Source organism: Triturus cristatus, chromosome 4_2, assembly GCF_964204655.1.
Source record: "Triturus cristatus chromosome 4_2, aTriCri1.1, whole genome shotgun sequence".
Classification (NCBI taxonomy): domain Eukaryota; kingdom Metazoa; phylum Chordata; class Amphibia; order Caudata; family Salamandridae; genus Triturus; species Triturus cristatus.
Genome location: NC_140586.1, coordinates 293,938,591 through 293,960,599, shown reverse-complemented (window position 1 = coordinate 293,960,599; position 22,009 = coordinate 293,938,591). Strand labels below are relative to the sequence as shown.

General features: G+C 48.3%; 1 protein-coding gene across 1 annotated transcript in view; it reads left to right on the top strand.

Annotated features, from left to right (window-relative positions):
- DARS2 (aspartyl-tRNA synthetase 2, mitochondrial) overlaps positions 1–22,009 on the top strand; it is a 150,852-nt gene that overhangs the window by 58,854 nt on the left and 69,989 nt on the right. The window contains exon 14 of the mRNA XM_085599911.1: positions 19,126–19,233. Within this exon, the coding sequence (XP_085456037.1) occupies positions 19,126–19,233 (108 nt within the window). The remainder of the gene's footprint in view (positions 1–19,125; positions 19,234–22,009) is intronic.

The window sequence follows — 22,009 nt, the reverse complement described above, 5'->3', positions numbered from 1 at the left end:
GGTCCAAGCACAGGGGCTCCTGTGGAACAGACGATTGCCGGCCGCCACCACCCGGCTCCGAGTGATCCCATTTACCTCGCCCAACACCCTTCCCCCGAGAACTTGATGGTCCAAGCTTCTTCTTCCAAAGGCGCATTCCCTTCCGCACCCCGGATAGGAAATCCAAGAATCTGGATAATATTGGGAAGCGCATGTTCTCTTCCTCCAGCTTGGCACTGCGCTCCATGAATACTGCATGCCTCTTTGGCCGATACTCCTATACCATCTGGGTTACGGTTGCGCAGGTGCTTCCTCCGTGCCCGGAGGAGGCCTGGCCTTCTCTCCCATGCCGTGGCAGATGGGAGAGACGCAGATAAATTCACAATCCGCTGTGGACTGGATCCCACCGACTAACTGGGCAGCACGATTGCCACGTCGGTAGCCCTTCGGCGCTACGCCTGGTTGAGGACGTCTGGCGTCTGGCTGGAGCGCTTTAAGGATTTTCGGGCTATGGCCATATCATTGGGCCTCGCTGCATCCTTTCGCCCACCTCATTCTGCCTTTCGCCCCTTTTGTGGCTACGGAAGGGGCACCCCACCATGTCCGGCCCAGTCAAGCCACTGGCCCACGCAAGCTGCCCAGCCTCTGCGTGGCCGCTGATGTGGGACCCAGCGACGCGGGTCTGTGAACCAGCAGGCGGGCCAGTCCACCCTCCCGCCGCAGCAGCCTCCACACCCTCCTAGTCTGACCTTTCAGGCCCATCAGCTGCCAGTCGGTGGCAGGATTCACTATCACCTCCCCTACTGGCAACCCATCACGTCAGGTGGGTTTTGCAGATAGTATGAAGGGGCAACTCCCTCCCCTTCGAACCTACCCCTCCCTCCATGCCACCATCCGTAGATCGCATGTCGGAGGATCATTTGGTGGTTCTCCGCCAGGAAGTCGTAACTCTTTTGGCCAAGGGAGCTATCGAGAGGGTTCCTACACCAGAAGTAGGTCATGGTTGCTATTCCAGCTACTTTCTGGTGCCCAAGAAGGACAAAGGCCTGTGTCCTATCCTAGACCTCAGGGCCCTCAATCGCTTCCTCCGGAAGAAGTTCAGAATGATAACCTTGGCTCAGGTCTTATCTGTCCTCGACCCTGGAGACTGGATGGTGGCATTAAACTTGCAGGACGCTTATTTCCACATCCCCGTCCTGCCAGCCCACAGACGTTACCTACAGTTCACGATACGCCACAAGCATTTTCAGTTCACCGAGCTCCCCTTCGGCCTTACCAGTGCCGCTCAGGTGTTCACGAAAGTGATGGCGGTGGGTGGACGCAGCTCATCTGCGCACAGATTAGGGGTCCCAGCTTCCCCTATCTCGATGACTGGCTGTTGAATGCGGGCTCGCCCCAGGCTGTCGTCCCTCACCTCCAGACTACGGTGAACCTCTTGCATTCGCTGGGGTTCACTATCAACGTGCTGACGTGCTGAAGGGCTGAAGTCACATCGTCTCAGTCGCTCCCTTTCATCGGAGCTGTTCTGGACACAGTGCAGTGCAGTTTTGGGCCTATCCTCCTGAGCAGCGAGTCCGGTATATTCGGACTATGATACTGATGTTTCAGTCTCTATCCCGTATTTCGATGAGAATGACCCAGAAGCTGCTGGGCCTCATGGCCTCCTGCATCCTGCTGGTGGATCATGCCAAATGGCATATGCGGGCTCTGCAGTGGGACTTGAAGTTTCAGTGGCGCAGCATCGGGGGAATCTTTCCTACTATTTCCAGATCTCGGAGGGGACTGAACATCAACTGCAGTGGTGGTTAACAAACCAGGATTGGGCCAGAGGCAGATCCCTCTCCCCTCCCCAACCAGAACTCACGGTGGTGGCCGATGCATCACTCCTGGGATGGGGCGGCCACTTGGGAGAGGCTGGTCTCCGGAGGAGGCCGGGCTCCATATCAACCTGTTGGAGCTCCGGGCGATTCGCTTGGCACTGAAGGCATTCCTTCCCTCCCTCAAGGAGAAAGCAGTGCAGGTGTCCATGGACAACACGACCGCCATGTGGTACTGCAACAAACGGCGGGGTGGGGTCGTGGACACTTTGTCAAGAGGCTCTTCACCTTTGGACATGAATGGAACATCAGTGCATGACCCTGGTGGTTCAACACCTGGCAGGTTCCCTGAACGCCAGAGGAGACGAATTTAGCCATTGGTGCCTGGTGGATCACGAATGACGTCTTCACTCAGAGGTCGAGCAAGGTCTCATCCGGCAGTGAGGAGAGCCTTTGTTAGATCTGTTCGCTACCGAAGAGAACATACAGTGTCAGCAGTTTTGCGCTTTTCCAAGGTGGCATTTGCTCGGCTACGCTTTTTGTCGCGAGTGGAGTTCCAGCCTCCTGTACGCCTTTCTGCCTGTACCACTTCTGCCATGAGTGCTGAAAAAGATCAAGCGCGACCGGGCCCAAGTCATTCTTGTGGCACTGGACTGGGCACGAAGAGTCTGGTACCCCGAGCTCCTGAGCATGGCCATCGATTCTCCGATCAGACTGACCCTTCGGGAGGATCTTCTGTCACAGCAGCAGGGGACGGTCCTCCACCCAAACCTGTCCAGCCTCCACCTCCTTGCGTGGAGATTGAGCGGCGACAGTTGACAGCTTTTGACCTTCCTCCCGAAGTCTGTAATGTCATCTGGGCAGCCAGGCATCCCTCCACTAAGATGATATACTCCTGTCGATGGAACAAGTTTGTGGCATGGTGCACAGCAAAGGCTGTGGATCCCCTTCCTGCCTCTCTTTCTGAGGTTCTTTTGTTCCTACTCTCTTTGGCCCTATAGGGCTCCACTCTGGGCACTCTTAGGGGCTACCTGCCAGCCATTTCTGCTTTTCTTCGGCTCCCAGATCAGCCCTCTCTGTTCCAGTTCCCTATTGTAAGTAGGTTCTTTAAAGGCATAATTCATCTCTTTCCTCCATCTCCTTTTATAATGCCTCAGTGGGACTTGAACATTGTCTTGACTTGCTTTATGTGTGCTCCCTTTGAGCCTCTTCACAATTGTCCTCTTCGGCTTCTCACTCTGAAGGCTGCTTTTCTTGTCGCCATCACCTCTGCTCGCAGAGTGAGTGAGCTTCAGGCTCTTTCTTCAAAGCCACCTTTCTTTTCTGTCCATCCGGACAAAGTGGTGCTTCGAACGAGGCCTTCGTTCCTACCTAAAGTTGTCACTCCTTTTCACATCAGACAGACTATTACTCTGCCCACCTTTTTCCTACCTCTGCACCCTTCCAAGGAGGAGGAGAGACTCCGCCGTCTGGACCCGAAACGTGCACAGTTTTTTTATCTTTATTGCACAAAGGATTTCCGGGTAGACCATCAACTCTTCGTTGGCTATGTGGGTGACAAGAAAGGTCGGGCTGTGCAAAAGCGTACCATCACTCCGTGGGTCGTCCTTTGTATTAAGATTTGTTACGCTTTAGCTAAAAAGGAACCTCCAGTGGGGCTGCAAGCTCATTCCACTAGAGCTACGGCAGCAACCACTGCTTTGTGTTATGGAGTCCCAATCATTGACATCTGCCAGGTGGCCACGTGGGCTTCTATGCACACGTTCACCAGACATTACTGCCTGGATAGTCCAGTCCGGATGGACGGCTACTTTGCCCGTTCTGTCCACCAGAACTTTCTGGTTTGAACTGGTTCTCAGTCGCTCCTATGGGGTTGGTATTGCTGTGGTATCTATTCTAAGGTGAGGCATCTATAACTAATACTCTCTTTCAGATGAACAAGTTACTTACCTTCGGTAATGATGTATCTGTAAAAGACATATATTAGTTATAGATTCCTTACCGCTCCACCCATCCTCCCTGCTCTGCAAACTGACTTCTAGGGATAGGGACTCCCTTGCAGGGCCCTAGTGTGGCGCTTCTGGCGTGGAAAGTCATGTTAGAACTGACGTCAGTGCGCAGGGGCGGTGTCTAAGTAGACACCGCGACGTCATCCCAGCGACCATGACGCGAATGACGTACGTGGAGTCAACCGACACCACCTACCGATGCGCAGGGGTACAGCTAAGAGAAAAATTCTCTGGATCCAGTCTGACGCCTGGGGGTAATTCTAAGGTAAGGAATCTATAATTGATATATGTCTCTTACAGATTCATTGTTACCGAAGGTAAGTAACTTGTTCGTTAAAGGTAAAAAACCTGTGTCTAAACCGGTTTTCCCATGGGCATGTAGTCCACAGCTCTAGGATGGGCTACCCTGCTCCCGATGACCAAGGAAGGGTTGTGCCATCTTGAAGGGAACAAGAATGGGACACTCTGGGATAGCCAGATACCACACATCACAGGTACTTTGTCACTAGAGAAGAGGGGACCCAGTAACTGTTTCAAACTTCTCAAAAGGTTGCAACGTTTTTTTTTGATCAATGCTTGTATGAGGTTGCACTTAAAAGTATTAACTTCTTCTAAAATCTGTATTCCTGGAACCCTACGGTTGATTTTGAGGATTAAGGACTCTGAAAATTCATAAAAATATGCTCTAGTTTTATAAATCGTTCCCTTGTCTCTTTCTTGTTGTGTGACTTTCTTATTCCATTGTTTGGTACTGTTAAATGCTTCACGCTAAGTTCATTTGCCAAGCCTTACTGCTCGCAGCCACAGCTACAGAAGGTTGAGCTAAGGTTGAGTGAAAGATACTTACTGGACCCAAGACGGTACCTGTGAATTACTCCACGATAAGGCCCCACAGCCATATCCGATAGTGTTCCCAGATCCTCACATAGGTCAATACAGGTTGCTCTAAAGAAGGAGTGAGGAGTTAATGGACTGTTGTGCACTCATTATAAACAGATTTAACCATACAAGAAGTACAACACTCCTAGAACAGACAAACCTCTTATAAAATTACCATACATTTATGTACTCGCGTAGAATGATGACCCCCCATCTATGTGGTGTGTTGTCCTTCATCCGCGAGATCCTCATAGCACTGGGGATCATCCAAGAGTACTACTGTTCACTGGTTTAATACTCTACTGGTTGTACAAACTTCTACCTATAGGTTCCCTAGTTTGGACGAGGTTATGTCCCTTACGTCAATATTTATGTTCTCCCTTTGGTAAACTGCTAGACCTAAATTAAAATTGATGTTTTAGCTCTCCAGTATTGCCCCTATTGGGTCAAATGCCTTCATCATTACTATAGATCTCAATATCTTACGTCAAATATTGTGAAACAGACCCTAGTTTTATACATAAGATAGAACAGCATCACTGGGAGCATCATTCTTCATAGAACAGGTACACCTTAGACAGAAATGGTCTAAGCGCCCCTCCTTCGGGTATCTTGGACAGCTAGGGCCGCAGCAGTGCAAGCTTTCATCATCACAGGTCACGTGCAAATCGGGCAGCACTAGTACAAGCTTTTCTTTCCCCAAAAAAATTACAGCATGGCATCAATAAAGCAAACTTCCCTCTTTCACAGAAGGCACAAAGTGCACTCTTCTATTCCCTGCAGAACAGATTCAGCAGGACAGACTTTACCAGCTTTTATCGCCCAGAGAAGTTGTGCAGTCAATCCATGAGTGAAATGTACGTTACAGGCAGGTCTGTGGAGCAGGTGTGTGAGTCACTAAGAGGGATAAATAGATGGGTGACTGAGTGATTACATGATTACGGACACTTAGGTGATATTCTCTATCCGCATCCTGACAATTTTGCTACTGTCACTCGGAGACCTGTTGTCGCTGCTGTACCTCCTGTTGTCATATCCTACAGTCTTGCGATTATCACTTGCTGTAGGTTTAACTGCTGGCATTCACATGCACGTTTTTCAGTGAATCTTCGATCGCAAAGGTTGGGCCCTTGTTATTTCAAAATAGAGACCTTCCCTATTCATGGTGTCATCAGGGTTGTAAGGAGAGACATGGCCAGTATTGACTATTTAAAGACAAAATGGCAATAACAAAAGAATATGCCTCTAGGCTGCTCATTAGTTCTTCCATTGCCCCTTTTATCTCCATATCCCCTCTCTCCTGATTAGAAATCCCCCTTTCTCTCTGTGGCCAGTTTCCACCTCTATCCATTCTCTCCCATCCTCCCTTCTCTCTTTCCCTCCTTCTCTGATGTTCACATTTCGATTTAGATTTCCCTCTTCTCAGTCTCTTCTTGCTTCCACCTTGATTTCTATTTTCACCATGTTCTGTTACCCTAAACTCCCTCACTCTTCATTCAGACCTGCCTCTCTCATTCCATCTTTTATCTCAACGTAAGTGCTCATTCCGAGTGCCCTCTTAGTTCGCTTGCTGCCGGTACCACCTGTTAGTAGCTCCAATGGAATAATAAGATCCTTGGGAACACAGTAATGAATCTCAACTTTCAACTGGAGATTTCAACTGCTAAAAGCTGCCAAAATCTCTATGTAAAAGTATAAGGGGAAGTGTGGAATTACCAGGGGAGTCAGATTGGGATTGGTAACTCCCTCCTGGTGGTGGCAAAATATGGCCCATTTACTAGACCCCTCACACTGACCTTCTTAGTTTAATGCACATACAATTCTTTGCTATACTCATTTTTTAAATTATTTGGAGCAGCTCAGCCTCGGCCTAATTAACCCTGCAATAGTCTGGCACATAGGTGCCATCCTCTTCAAAAAATGTTTTTAACACACACTCAGCAGGCGCTGTGCAGTCCCAGGCATGCTTTTGCACATGTTAAACATTCTGAGGGCTGTCACTGCGCTGTCGTATGTTTAAAAAGCTGCAGTTACAAGGGTTTTTTGCGTTCATACGCTTCAACCTATTTGCAAAGGCGATTTACTGGCGGCTGTTAGGCGGCCTTCACACAGGCAGCACACCTGTAGTTCATGCAGTTTCACTGGCAACATTTGTTTTTCCCTGTGGACAGTAATGTGTTCGAGGGGGCAGTAGCACAGGCTGTGATGCACTCTGTAGTAGACACAGCTCTGTATACAACGGTGCAGTCATACTAATTCTTGCTAGGTTGCACAGTTGCGCTTCCAAAAATACAGTACCACAAGCTGCTAGCATCTGGCACTCAACAGAACCTCACCCACCGTAGACACAGCATTTTATTGACACCGGTATAAGGTCCATGAGGCAGTTTTTTGGATTGCCGTTCTTCCAAGAACTATCCGCTGCAAATACAGGCACTCGGGTCACCAATAGAGAGACTGCCTAAAGCATGGGTTTCGAAATAGCCTTTTTATTTTCAAACACCCAGCACTACCGCTATGACGCGTTTCGGCCTTCAGGAGGCCTTGATCACATGACGCGCACGAGGAGTGTCCCCACATTTAAAGTGCAAGTGCATTAGCCCGTGACAATGGTATGGCACAGAGTAATAGACATAGAGGAAACTATCTGCTAAGCAGCAAATGAATTCATAATTGCAAGCTAGCAAGTACGTAAAAGCACCATAATTATTAAAATATTCATTAATTCATGAACATTAAAAATAATTAAAAGCAATAATACAAGAAAGATATACAAGAATAAAAACCAATAATTAGAGGTCTGTATTCAAAGTGCAAGTGCAGTGTAATACAACCCAAGTGGGTTTAACTATTGGAGAAAGCCTTGCAATCAAAACGGCTATCTTTCTAAAAAATAATAAACAACGCAATAATTAAATATTCATTAATTCATAAATATTTTAAACGGCTCCGTGCAAAAAAGCAGGTTACGAATAACAAACTATAAGTTAAGAAGTCTCTATTCGGTTCTGCAATTCATACATAAGGAAAGTATGGAATATCAAAATATTGATCAGAGCAGTTGATATGTGCTTCTCCAACATCTACACAATCCTATTGCATCATGTGCTATGTCAGTCACTGCCTTTCTGTATGTCCCTATTGAACCAAGGTATTGCCTTGACGCATTCAATATGTTTTTTTAACAATAGATAGGGGGTGCTGATACAAAGTAGTTCTGCCCAAGTGGGCCATGGAACGTCCCTCTACGCTTATTTAACAAAGTGCAAGTGCAGATGAAGTGCCACCAAACTCAACCTGTAATGGTTAAAAAAGTGTAAAGTGCAATAAAAAGTTTCAGAGGCAAAGCGGTAAAATGTATCTTAAGATATCCGTGCAAAAGAGAAAGCTTGGAAGAGTTAAAGACAGATAAATAAGTCCTCACTAAAGTTGAGGCACTGGCGCGTCTTAGTATCCAACTCCAGGATGTACCTAGTTTCCAGTTTACGGAGGAGAGCCTCCCGATTGCCACCTCGTCTAAGAGGTGGGACTGTGTCTACCACAAAGTAACTTAAATGTTCCAGACCATTGCCATGGACTTCCTTAAAATGTCTAGCAATCGGGTAAGATGCATCACTATTGCTGATCGCCCTGATGTGCTGGTCAATCCTCTTGTGAAGCTGCAACTTGGTGCTGCCAACGTATTGCAGGCCACAAGAACACTCCAGCACATACACGGCATACTCCGTTCTACATGTGAGCATCTTGGAAAAGGACACCGGATCTTTATGAAAAGGGGTACTTGCGAGCTTTGCAAGCAGTACACCTAACAAATCCCTTTCTAGAACTGAGCCATGTTTTAGTCGTAGTTAGTTCCGGGCTGCTCCTGACCAAGGTGTAGCACATTGAACGTGCTTTCCTGAAGAAAAAAAAAATATATATATGTGTTTATTATTTTCAACGATACAAACAAATCGCAACTGGTACATGGTCAAAGCCCATATTCCACTGCGTCACAGATAAGGTAAGGTCATACAGTACGATCATTGTATCATCACATAAATTATTTGCTCAACATATGCATTAAGAGAACTTTCCGAGCTATAACTGTGCATCTCCCACAGCCCTCCACACGAATCATAACAGTCCCAAGTTTAGACCTCATCAGCAACATACAACCCCTCGTCATCTGTGGAACAGGATGATCTAGCAACCTCCGGTCCATAAATCTGTCCAGAAGTCCCACCCATACCTCAAGGTTTGCTTGCTCTTTATCGTCGTGCCTACATTGCTTAAAACAGACCTGCTCAGCTACAGCCCACTTAGCTGCATCTGCCACCCACCACTCCTCACTTGGTGCTCACTGACCCATCCATGTAATTGCCCAGCAATAACATTAAGAGCAGGATTTTAAAAGCCATTTTTAGACCTTTCTTTTTTTTATATTAAATTTTATTGATTTTATTTAAATACCTTACAAAAGGCAGATGTGACCAGAAGCAATACAGCATAGCGAAGAATTGTCAAGGTACATAAATTATTAATTTAACTTCAAAACACACCCCTTCGCAGAGCCAAGAACAAAGAAAACATTATCATTGTCCAATACTAGCATTGTCCCTTTCCAATTGAGCAGGAGTGATTGCATACAACGCAGATATTTTACTTTTCTGCCTACATATGTCTAGTAAACAGGTTGAATCCACCCACACAAGATAGGCGAAAAAAGATGGATGGTCTTGGGTTGGATGTGTTTCCTACAAGGGTGGGAAGCACATTGTGTTATTTAAATACCCCTCACACACCAAAAGGGCCCTTGGTGTCATGCTTCATCATAGGGGTCTTCGCGCCCCTCTACGGAACACGGTGTGCTACTAACTGATGTAACCACTATGTGTAGTGTGAGAGGGGGTGAGTGGTAGGGTCAGAAGTGGATGGTGAGTGAGTGTTAAAAAATACCTAGCAAGTGAGGAGTAAAAGGAATTTTAATAAACCTCCGTGCCAGTATCATTAAAAAGGTGAGGTGGAGGTTTGAGGTATTAATGTACAAAACCTCCTGCGTGTGTCAACATGTTTCGAAGCGTGCTGCAATCATAGAGCAACTACCATCGGAGATCGGCCTCCTAGAAAAAGAACAATGCTGGGTGTTCCGCCTGAGCACCAATGTCACTGGACTTAATGATAATATTCCTTAGAGCCAGTTTACTTGAATAAGAGAATCTCTGGGTGCCACCATGACAACTCATCGAGTGAATTGTAGCTCATTCTAGCCTGCCATCCCTCGTCCATTGGGTTTATTTACCAACATACTTCCCGCAGCCGGAGGGAAAAAGGGTTTGGCAAAACCAGCCTGTAGATCGCTTTTATTAATTTTTATTATTCTTCTTTCTTATTGCGATTGGCAATACCCCTTTCATAACCCACCGTGTTGCGTCTGGAGCCCGAATCTTTTTATTAATTTATTCTTCTGAGTATCTCCGCATTGTGTAAATAACTCCCGTGTGTTTCTTTGCATAGAGGTTACATCAGTGCTCCCACGTATTCGCTGGTTAGTAGCACGCCGCGTTCCGTGGAGGGGCGCAAAGGCACCTTTGATGAAGCATGACACCAAGGGCCCTTTTGGTGTGTGAGGGGTATTTAAAGAACACAATGTGCTTACCACCCTTGTAGGAAACACATCCAACCCAAGACCATCTATCTTTGTTCACCTATCTTGTGTGGGTGGATTCAACCTGTTTATTAGTTATAGCTAGGGGAGATCGAATCCACTCCCTCTGTTCGCCCGTACATACTCTCTCTCCATTCCCTCTTTTGGTATTTATGCCTACATATGTCGTCCAACAGACAGACAGACAGCAGAGTCCATATCCACATGGTTCTGCACTACAGTCCTCACTCGGGCAAGCACTTTCACCCAATATTTGTTTACCTCAGAGCAATCATAGGTCAGATGCAAAAAAGAGGCTGCGGGTCCGCAGCACCTGTGACAGAAAGCCGACTTTCTAGGGTTCATTTTGTGTAGTAGTACTGGTGCAATATATGTGCGGTGAAGAACTATGAAAGTATATAAGTTCAAAACGTGCATTGCTTGACACAGAGTTCACCAAGGCACACATCCTCCTCCCAGCAGGGTTCCCGCGCTGGGAACAGAACTCGCCTACAGTTTGCTGTCATCGCCTTGTACAAGTAGGAAACCAAATGGTGGCCCCCACCCAACTCCCAAGAGGCCTCTAAACATGATTGAAGTGACTGGGCCACTGGAAACCTGGGCCATAAATCATGTACTATAGCTGCAATATTAGCATGCTGCAAAAATTGGCCTGGCCCTGTATCGAAGTTTTCTTGTGCAGCCTCGAAAGCTATACATTTTTTTATTAGGAAACAAATTGCCCAATATCTCTCAACCTCCAGGCCGACAGGTTCACAAAAGAGTTGTTAAGGCCGGTAGGTTCCAAAATGCATACCCCGAGCAAAGGGGCCCTACCCAGAACCACCCTGACTGTCCGTTCCCACGGGGAGGCAGTGTGCTTGATAAGAAATTTTATATAGACTATGTTCCGATCCCCGCCATCAGGCGTTGAGGTAGGGAAAAGTGCCTTCCTGTGTCCCCTAAAAGCATTTTCTCCCAAGTGCCCTCCTCTACTAACCAGTGTGCTGCATGTTGGATGTGGGAGGCCACGTAATATTTCTCTAAGCTGAGAACTGCCAATCCTCCTTGTCCCAATGGTTGTAACCTGGGTTCTGGCTACCCTGCTCTGTCCCTCAGGCCAGATTGGCGAGGTCAGGAGGGAATGTCACTTAGGAAAGACCACTCGGGGTAGAGTGTCAAAGGAGTGCTGGATAATGTATGGGCAACGGGGTTAAAACACCATCTTCGCGACTTCCAGTCAACCCATGAGAGAGAGCGCTGTAGGGAATTCCAAAACTGCACTGTTAAGTGAAGGCCTGGAGTGGCCCTCCCTATATTATGCTGCATACTTACTGCAGCGGTATGTGCCACAATCATTCCCAGGTACCGGAAGGTGTCCGATTCCCAGCGGAGACGCACACGCTGCAAGGTGCCTGGCTCACAAATAGCCGGAGATCCCAGAGGAAAAACTGGTGACTTTCCATAGTTTTTTTTTTTTTTTTTTTAAACCGTTTATTGCAATCTCAAGTATATACATGTATGGGCCTACAACCTTCCGGCCGGCCGCTAGAGTGACAGGAGCACATGACAAACTTACAACAGGGCACTTGGCGTTACAGAGAAGCAAATCAAGAGACATCAGCGACGTGGGCCACATGACTCTAAGCCCACAATACGGTTTCATTTTATACACACGCAACAACATAGAAAAAACACACCCGCAAGGCAACCCGCAATCGAAGGTAATCACACGTGCTCCTCGAATGAGGGACCCCGACCATCCACAGGAATCTGAAGAGGGGGAAGGGAAACAGGTCCAGGACTGGGGGAACTCTGTGCCCGGGGCTGGGGGAGGGGGTCAACTAGGGGGACGGAGCCGGTGAGGCAGCAGGCAGCAGAGGTGGCTCGCAGATACCCCCGCGGTAGACTTTCCATAGTTGAGTTTAAAACCGGACAGTTCCCCAAATGTTTTAAAAGATTTGTACAGGCAGATCCACTCATTAGATCACAAGTATCAGCTTCATACTCTGTTTTCATGATTGTTGATAAGTAATTGTAATCATTTTAATGAATCCTTAACATTACGTCTAACAACTCGTACCCTGCTCTCCTCTTCCCCCCAATACGACCGTGCCTCCCAAGTTACACCTCCAAAAGTCACCATGCCTCCCCTCAGCCACAAGTAAACACCGCCCCTGCACTCCTGACTCACTCTTCCCTCAACATACAGCGCCGATCTGTACCACTCCCTACCCCTGTCGCATTGTGACCACCTCTCCGACCGGCGCCCTCTCAGAGATGAATCGTGAGAGAGAGGCTCTCTCTCACGATTCATCATGCCCTGCCTTCCCATGACCACCAGAATACCTCCAGCTCGCCACCTCACATGGCTTACCTCCACCCAGACCCAAAGCACACACCATCTACAATAACATCCTCACCCAACCTTCCCCACGCCCCCGGCTCCTCACCCCCATGGGCTGGGATACATTCCTACGCCTGATCTCCCCTCCTCCCCAGGGCTCCCCACACCCTCGTCCAATGGCTCACCTTCCCTCGGGTTCACTCTGCAGTGGCACACGCTGACCTCCTCACTCCCCCTCCCCATGCCCTGACCCTCGGGCTGCTCACCTCGCAGCTGGCACCAAAGGTTGCACACTGGCATGCTATCCTCTGCAAGGCGGCCTTTCTTGCCCAGGGTCTCTAGGCGCGCCGGTGCATGGCCTCGGCCGGTCTCGGTGCTGCTCGCTGCACGCCGGGCACGGGTGCTGCCACCCCTCCTGCCGCCAGTGATGCGTGGTGCTTCTGTAACCCCTTCGCTGCAGGACTCGCGGGCACTGCGCATGCGAGCCTCCGGAGGTGCCAGATCTGGACTATTAAAACAAGCTCGATTCTCCTGGAAAAAAGTTCTAAACAAGCACAAGACCTACCAGAAGAGCCCGAAACAAGGCCGACCCCACACAAAGACGAGACTGGGTTAGAAAGGAAAAGAGTATAAGAACAACCATTCAGCATGCATCACATTGGATTTAGCACGCCTCAGTCGTTCATGCACCAAATCCCTGCCAGGGGCCGCCACGAATATGTATTGTATCCGATTCCTCGTGGTGGCCCCTGGGGTTTGGTGGCCCTGTGCAGGTGCACAGCTTGCACATGCCTAAAGCCGCCCCTGCCCATAGCCTCCAACACCTGCATAAGGTAGTTCCATTTAACTGTGCCAAAAGCTGTGGCTATGTCTATGCATACGAGTGCTAATTCCTCTTCTCTTTCTTCCGCCTCATGCAAGACGTGCCTCAGGCACCACAGGTTCATGGAAGTAATAAGACTGGGTATGAAACTGCACTAATCCTCATGGACTAAGCGAGTAATAACCAGTCGCAAACGAAGGAAAGGGCTTTTCACAGTACTTTAGTGTCCGTATTAATCATTGTGAGCGGTCTGTAGACCGAAGGATCTGATGGCTACTAACCGTGCTTCGGCAGCCTGGAAATGCAGCTATCGCTCATAGATGTGGGAGCACACCATTCTCCTCGGCCTCCAAGTATACGCCTAGCAAGCGTTGGGCAAGGACTGAGGCAAAGGTCTGATAAAACTTGACAGGAAACCCATCACAGCCCGGTGCCTTCCCTCCCGACAATTCCCCTAAAGCTATACAAATTTCCTTCAAGGTGACGGCAGCATCCAAATTGCGAGCAGCAATGTCTCCCAGCTGCGGGAGCGGTAAAGAGGCCAGGAAGGCTCAGACACATGCCCGTGCAGACAGGGCCAAGTCTTGATGCACCTGCTCTAAATAAGTTTTAAAGGCGTCCACTTTACCCCCGCGTATAAACCTCAGAGCCCTAAGGGGACCAAATGTGTGGAATGACAGGGCGGGATATCTCCCTCCGAAGAATCCATGCAAAGAGGCACCAGACCTGTCTACCTCCCTATGGAGAAGTTGCTGACATGAGTTAAGAGTAAAAGTCTTGAGCCTATCCCAATACTCTGAGTCCAGTCTTTGTACTCGCAATTCCTCCTGCCACCCATCCTCACCTGCCGGAGCTAGACACTTAACGTGCACCAGTTCCTCTTTCTGGTGGAGCTCGGCTTGAAGAGTTCGATGCACCCCACACGAGAAGCCAAAACCTCTTCTGTATTATGCCTTCATAGCCTCCCACTCGGTCGCCCGCAAATGAGTCATGGACCCATTTAGTTCAAAGAATTCCATCAGTACACTTGCCAGGATTTCCCTTCCTTTGCGATCCTTCAGGAGATACCCTCCAAGTCATTGGCGTCTGCCCAACCCACCCTCTCCATTCAATTTCGCAGCAACCAGGGACCTGGTCAGTTACTTAGCGGGAGAGATTTGACACCGCAAGAATACTGGGGCCCAGTGAGGCAGTCACTAGGATACGGTGGAGTCTGCTATAAATGCCCTGTGTCAGTAAATAACAGATATAGTCTTTAGACAAGGGGTGGAGAGCTCTCCAGATATCGCAAAATCCCAAGTGATGTCTGCAAGCACGGTGGTCATTTTAGGTTTGGTATGCTGTTGCAGTGGGTGCCTATCAAGTGCACCCTCTGCCACACAATTGAAGTCCCCCGCACAGTGTACCTTTCCGTCAAATGCCAGTGAAATATCGTCCCGTACCGTCGGGTACAAGATTTTGCCGTCTATATTGGGCCATATGAGTTAAACAAAACCATCTCTTACCTGGCGTGTACATCCGCCTCCATGCAGGAAAGAGCAAAGGTAACTCATGGAGTAATCGAAAGGAGTACCCCACAGGAGAAATTTGAGTAATTGGCACTATATGTTTGGTGTCCCGATATTTTAGCTAACCTAGCCGCTTCTCCGTTCGAAAGTTGTGTCTCCTGTAGGTATGCATTAGCCACTTTATGTATTTTAAGGAAAGAGAGCACTCTGTATCTTTTTTAAAATAACCTAGCCCCATACACTCTAGGTGGGGAGCTTAGACGATCCTGGGATACTCATAGGTTAAAGCATGCAGGTCAGCCCTCCACGCCCCCCCCTGATATGATGGCAGCCAAACCAAAGATAAACAGAACACAACCCAGAACCAACAAACCATCCCAACTCGGACGAGTTTGAACAAACAAAAAGTGCATACAAGTCCATAGTAATCGAGGCATAGAATCACAACCCTAACCTGCCAGAACCAAACCCAGCCCCGAACAACCACCCCCTGTGACCCAGTTATCACACCCCTATCGCACACCTAACATAAGCCAAATATATAGCAAAATTCCTCTCACAACACAGTTGAGGCATGCAGTCAATACACTCAACACCTAATCCCCTCCAGTATGGAAACTAAACCATGGTAAAGAAGCGACAGCTACAGTGGTTAATCAACATGCGCATTCCATGCTCGTCAGAAATTCCCAATATAGGCCAATCCCCTCCCCCCTGAAGAAATCACCTACAAGGGGCAGGTATTCTCACATCGACCCTCCTGTTACATCTGAAGGGAAGCGCACAGGCAATCTCGCTGCCCTCAGGAAGAAAGGAGAGGAAAAAGAAATGCCCCACTCAGACCCCTCAGGACAAAATCGTGTCATGAACAATGTCACTGAGCTGAGATTGAGCCTCCAGTGTCCCATCATCCGTTATGGCCATACTCAACAACGTGGCTGGGATTTGCTGGGTAGCTAGCTCCGCAGTGTCCATTGTACCAATGTTCCGGACCACGATGCGGCCAGTGCCTCCTGTTGATGACCCGGTGCCGTCACTGGGCGGGCCCCTCGCACCCTCTTCGACCGCTCCAAGTGTGTAAGGGATCAGAGTTGCGAGAAGGGCGAACATGAGACACATCCAGCCAAGACCAGACTTCCTTGGGCTGTTCAAAGAAGTGGAACCTCCCCGATGCGATGACACCAAGTTTGGCCGTATATAAGAGCATGTACCATAGATTGATGGGGCGCAATTTCCTCTTTACCTCCTGAAAAGACTTGCGCTTCTCCTGCACTTTCTGAGTATAATCAGGGTATATTGTTTTTTACAGTTTTTGAACTGTGGTACGGGTGCCTCTCTAGCAGCTCTCAGGATTGCATCCCTGTCCCTATAGTTCAACATCTTTGTGATTAACGCCCTTGGAGGGGCACCTGGTGGAGGGATCGGCACCAGGGCTGTGTGCTCTTTCAATAACAAAGAACAAGTCTTTGGTGCACAATACATGTCTCACCCAATGGTCCTGGAAGCGTTCAGCAGATTGGCCCCCCACCTGCTCAGGGAAGCCCAGCAGGCACAGGTTGTTCCTTCGCAAATGTCACTCTGCATCCTCGACTCAGTGCTCCTGGGCGTTGGAGACAGCATGCAGGTGAGATACCTGCTGTTTAAGTTGTTGCACCTCTGTCTGCAGAGTAGTGAGGCGAGTAATGTGCAGAGGGCCCTCCCCATCTTTTGCGATACCTCCAAGGCCACTATGGCTCGACACTGGCCTCCACGATAGGTCGCCGGGTCACCAGCAGTATGAGGTGCAGCAGGAAGACCTTCTTCGTAGAATCCGGGCAGCACAGGCCCAGGCGCTCGTCCCCCAGAAGGTCAGCATCAAGGCCCAGATTGGGCTGCAGTGATGGATCACGCGGCTGTTGTCAGTGGCTCTCCTGGAGGGGACCGCCGACCGCACACTGAGTCTCCCTCGCCCCTCATGCGACCCCCTCATGTGCTCCACAGAGGATCTGCTTTGGAAGTCCTCCGGCCTGGAGAAAAAACGGGCCAGGACGGGCTGCAGCTCACATCTCTAGGCCGGTCATCAAAAACAGGGTGAGCGGGGCTGCAGGATATCCCCGCAACTGATCAGGTTGGTGTGGCTGTGTCAGCAGCACTGCAATGTCTACTTATGGTGTGCAGGGTACAGGATAATGGGGAACTTCAAAAGCAGGGAGGTTGAGCTAAGGGCCATACATAGCACTGTTGAGAAGAGAGCAGTGTCTGTTAATGGGTAGCTAGTTGTGTAATAAGGTCCATTTGTAATGGAAGTATGGTCCTAGTATGTAGATAATCCAGTAGACAGTAGAGTAGGTTACGAAAAAGGTATATTAAGACACCGTTACAGATTGGTTCCAAGTAACTGGTAAGATGGAAAGTATGTCCCACTAGGAGCAGCCTCCCTGCTGCTCAGCCCACTCTCACCAACTGACACTCACTCAACCAGGCACACGTCAACATTCCCTGACATCACACTCACTGGCTGAGCAGCACGGAACAGAGCACTAGGGAGAATGTATTGCAGCAACACAAGATACAACAGTCCAGCTCTGTTTACAAAAGTGCAGTACCAAAGTCTGTCACCAGGTGGCGTCGATAGGCAAGCAACACCCTATTTCTAAGAGGATTTTTCCAATAACTAATACACGATAGTTTAACATTGCCAGGGCCACTGGAGTTATGTAACGGGGGGGGGACCAAATCATACAGCAAGATTGACCAAATCATGCTGCTAAGGGGAAAGGCAAATTATGCAGTACAATTTGTGACATAAATACTGTATTATTTTTTCTTTTTTACACTTAACACTGTCTCCCCAAAAGTTCCACCTCATCAGTAACAGTTTAACACTCAAATACAGCATAAGGAAATTAAAAAGTGACCAGTTGGCTTTTGCGAAGGGCCTTCCCCTGCACTGCAACTCGTGCTGTATTTTTGATCCAGTTGAGCTAGAAATACATTTTTTGGGTAAAATCGGAAATTATGCTGCATGATGGATTATGTAGCATATGCAGCAAATACATAATTATGTGGAAAGCACTGCAACCGCTGAATCGCATAAGGCCACTGGCAGTTTCAGCACTTCCCCCAAGGCTCACAAAATTCCAGCTTGGAGAGATATAGCCATCGTTGTTGTGGGTTAAGGTTATCACACAACACTACAACACGTTCGGAAACTTCTAAATACCCCTCTGACCTTGCTAAATCGCCACAAAGACGACCTGCAATTCCTAAAGCTAAGGTGTAATTTACCAAGGCTAGCTGCATAGAAGCATGGTCCATATGTTTTTTTTAATTAAAATAAATGACTGCTGTAAAAATTGGAACTATAAACCATTGTTCTAATTTTGAAACTACTATTGTAACGCTTTAAAGTTACCTGTATTTCTTTGCCTCTCAGAAATAACCGTATTTCCGGTCTTCTACTCATGAGCAGAAGCCGGGCATACAATCATACCCAAATATCCAGTTACAAGTTATTTTGGAGTTAGTGTTCTAGCACCGGTCTTCATATTGTTGGGGAAAGTGTATTTTCGGCTGTCATTATTTTAGCCTTAGCAAGCAGCGAGAGAATCATATTGGTATGCATGCATTCAGGACTATCGTAGATGGTAGGGCATTGAAAGACTGGTAGCTTCAACATACAGGAAACTGGCACACTGTGGGCGTAATTTGTGTTCAGTCCTCTGGGATAATCGACTTTTAGTAACAGGGTCCTCCTTGCAGATGGTGTTTGGTGGAGATACTCTGTCATAGAGTGGAAAGTTCTTGATTAATGTTCCATCTCGAGTGGTGATAGTGTGTGGCATTTGGAATAGGTGCAGAATAGCCCCATCTTCTGTACAGACAATGTAAGATGGGGCAGTTGTGGAAGCACCAGGAAGTGTAGGTGGTACATAACACAAAAACTAGAAGAGGGGTCTGGTATTCTGCAAAACAAACGCAGGCCTGTTCTTCCATCACTCCTTGCACAAACAAAACATAGGGGAGTACTCCAAGATCACTATATTCATACTGAAAAATGTGTGTGATTGTTCTTAAGTCTGTCTTCCATGTTGTTTTGTTAATCTTCCCCAGTGGATGCCTGCTCCCATTGACCCTCTTCTTTGACTTCTCCACTAGATCGTGGACGTCACTGACTTTTTTAGGTCGTCCGAGGCGGAGTTCGTGCAGAGGGCTCTGGAGCAGCCTGGGGGCACTGTCAAAGCCATCTGTATCTCCGAAGGAGCGGTGAGTGCTTCTGGTGTAGGTTATGACTGATATAAAGGCAAAGCGCTTTGGTACCTGGAGCACTGTGGTGAAGATTGGCAGTTGTGTATGATAGGTCTGTTCTGGTCCAATACTTTTCTCTTTTTTGCACTCATTATACCTTTATTTGCCGTTTTTGATGGATACTTCTAACCACAGATTCCTCACCAGTAGATTGTTCTCCAGGCACCCGACTGGATCTGGACACTTTTACAGTAGTAGCCCAGCTGCTCTACGTTGACTGTGTTCCAACCCAGAAGTGATCGAGTGGAGCTGCAGATAAGCACAATCCGTGTACAGAAGTGTCCGTTCTCTTCTTTCTGTTCCTTCGTTCGCAGATCAGGAGTTTCACTTCCCTTTCTTGGTCGATAGATTACTTCGAAATTCTTTTCCAATGGGAATGAGGTCCCTACCATAGACTACAGGGTTCAGACCTTGCCTTGAATGTCGGAAGCAGATGTCAGTGACATACATGCAGTCTGCATCTGATGTTTAGGTTCAGGACATAGCTCCCAAGAGTTGCGAAGAATGTACCTTCATGCACCCAAAGGAGATCCTGGACAGTGAAGTGATCTGAAGTTGTATGTCACTGAACACATAAAAAGAAGTATTGGACCTCACATAAGTCCCGCTCCAAGTCGAGAATGCAGACTTGTTCCCATACCCGAGGCCACTCCTGTGACAGGTCCTCTTCGCTGTTGAAGTCTTACGATAAGTCAAAGTCTAACCAGAATCTCAAGAAGTCAAAGCAGAACTCTACCCCACCACACCACTCTCTGGCCAAAGAAAAGTCTGGAGCATGTCAAGGTTGCAGCCGAACTCACTCCTGATCACCGGTCATACTGCAATACCACAACTGGTCCCATTGCTTCCCAACTTCCCCTGGCCATTGGCGATGTTGCAGAAAGTCAAGGCCTTCAAAGGTGCCATGCTGCTCTTTTTTGGCACTATTCCGGTTTCCAGTTGCGCCCCTTCCGGCCCAAGGATCTGCAAGAGCCTCCAGTCAGATTCCTGTTGGTGGATCCGTCCTCTGTTCTGTCTGTGCCCCCAGCACCCACCCTTTATTCGGCACCAACTTTAGTTCCGACTTGCACTTTGGCTCCAAGAACCACGCTGGTTCTTTCTTTGCAGACGCTGATCACAACATTGCTGGAAGTTGAGCCCCTTGCAAACTCAGGTGTCCGACTTAGAGCAGAATTCGCTTTGACCCCATCAAGGTCGCGCCTTGACTCCCCTTGAACACACCCAGCTCCAGTACGTTTTGATTGATGCAAAACTCTTCCTCTTCTGCAAGGCCTTCCTCTTAGGCTTGATCACCTTTTTGGTTCAGGTTCTAATCAACCTAACAATGATGATGGAGATGATTTACCCTCACATTGTGATGATGATGATGGCATGTACATAAATTAGCCCTCACTCCCTTTCAAGGAGACCTGACTCACACCCTCATGGGTATTTGGGCAAAGCCCTGCTTTTGTCCACCAGTAAATAGGCAGGTGGCTAGGCGCCATAGACCGACACTAGGCTACTCAGACTATCTTACACACCACCTGCCTCCTGAGAGTTTGTTGGTCCAAGCTTCCTCCAGTAGGGTTAACCCTAATATATTCCCTATGACCTCTCCGGACAGGGAAGCAAAAAAGATTGAGGCATTCACAAAACAGATGTTCTCCTCCTGCAGCTTGGCATTACAAACAGTCAACACAGCTTCGAACATAGATGGCGACATCTTACCGGTGATCTCAGAGGATATTCGGCCTTCCTTGCTCAAATGATTCAGGCCAATCAGGGTGAGGCAAATTATGTCATCAGAGCTGACATGGGTAATACTGAATTCTTAGGGCGTACAGTGGGCACCAATTTGGTGCTCCACCATCACAGGTGGATGTGATCCACTGGGTTTTCGGGGGCTGCAGGCGTCCTTCATGGATATGTCTTTTGATTGATCCCTCCTTTTTGGCAAAAAGGATGATTCTGCCTTAGAACACTTTAAAGAAATAGAGCCTTCTTTGGGCCTGCCTAACCCTGCACAACAGTTTTCTCAGCAGTGCTGACCCTTTTGTGACTTTCCAGGCGCCTGATGTATAGACACCGCCAAGCGTCACCACAGCAGAGACCCCAGTCCTTTCATGGGTGAGTATGGGGATCAGGCAAACATTGTGCAGGTTACTGTCTCCCATCAGCCGCCAAGCCTCCTCATGTTATCCTTAGGGGAACACAGCCACCCTGTGGAAGGCATGATCAGACCTTTTCTTCCAGACTATTGCATCTCACAGATGGTTCCTCCAGATCGTGCAACACAGATATGCCCTTGCATTCTTTTCCGACCCAGCTGTGCTTCCATAACAGAGTAGCGTTTGGAGGAGCACCTCTCCATCTTGCTGCAAAAGGTGCAGGCCCTGTTGGCCAAAGATGCCATCTACAGGGTGCCTGACCTGAACATAGGGATAGTTTGGTACCACTCTGCCAAAGAAGGACAGAGGCCTTGATCCTATTTTAGATCCTTACCCTCTGAATGCCTTTCTCTAGCAGAGCAGGACACTCTCTTGACATCTTTGGGGTTCTTGATCAAAGTGCCGAAGTCACACCTGAGTCCTTTGCAGAGGCTTCCATTCATCTGAGCCATTCTGAATGCGGTGCTGTTTCCAGCCTGCCCTTCAGTTCACGAGTCCAGGACATTTGGGATATGACTGTGATGTTTCAGCTCCAATTCTGGATCTCGGTCATAGTGGCTTTGAGGCTTCTTGGACTATTGGCT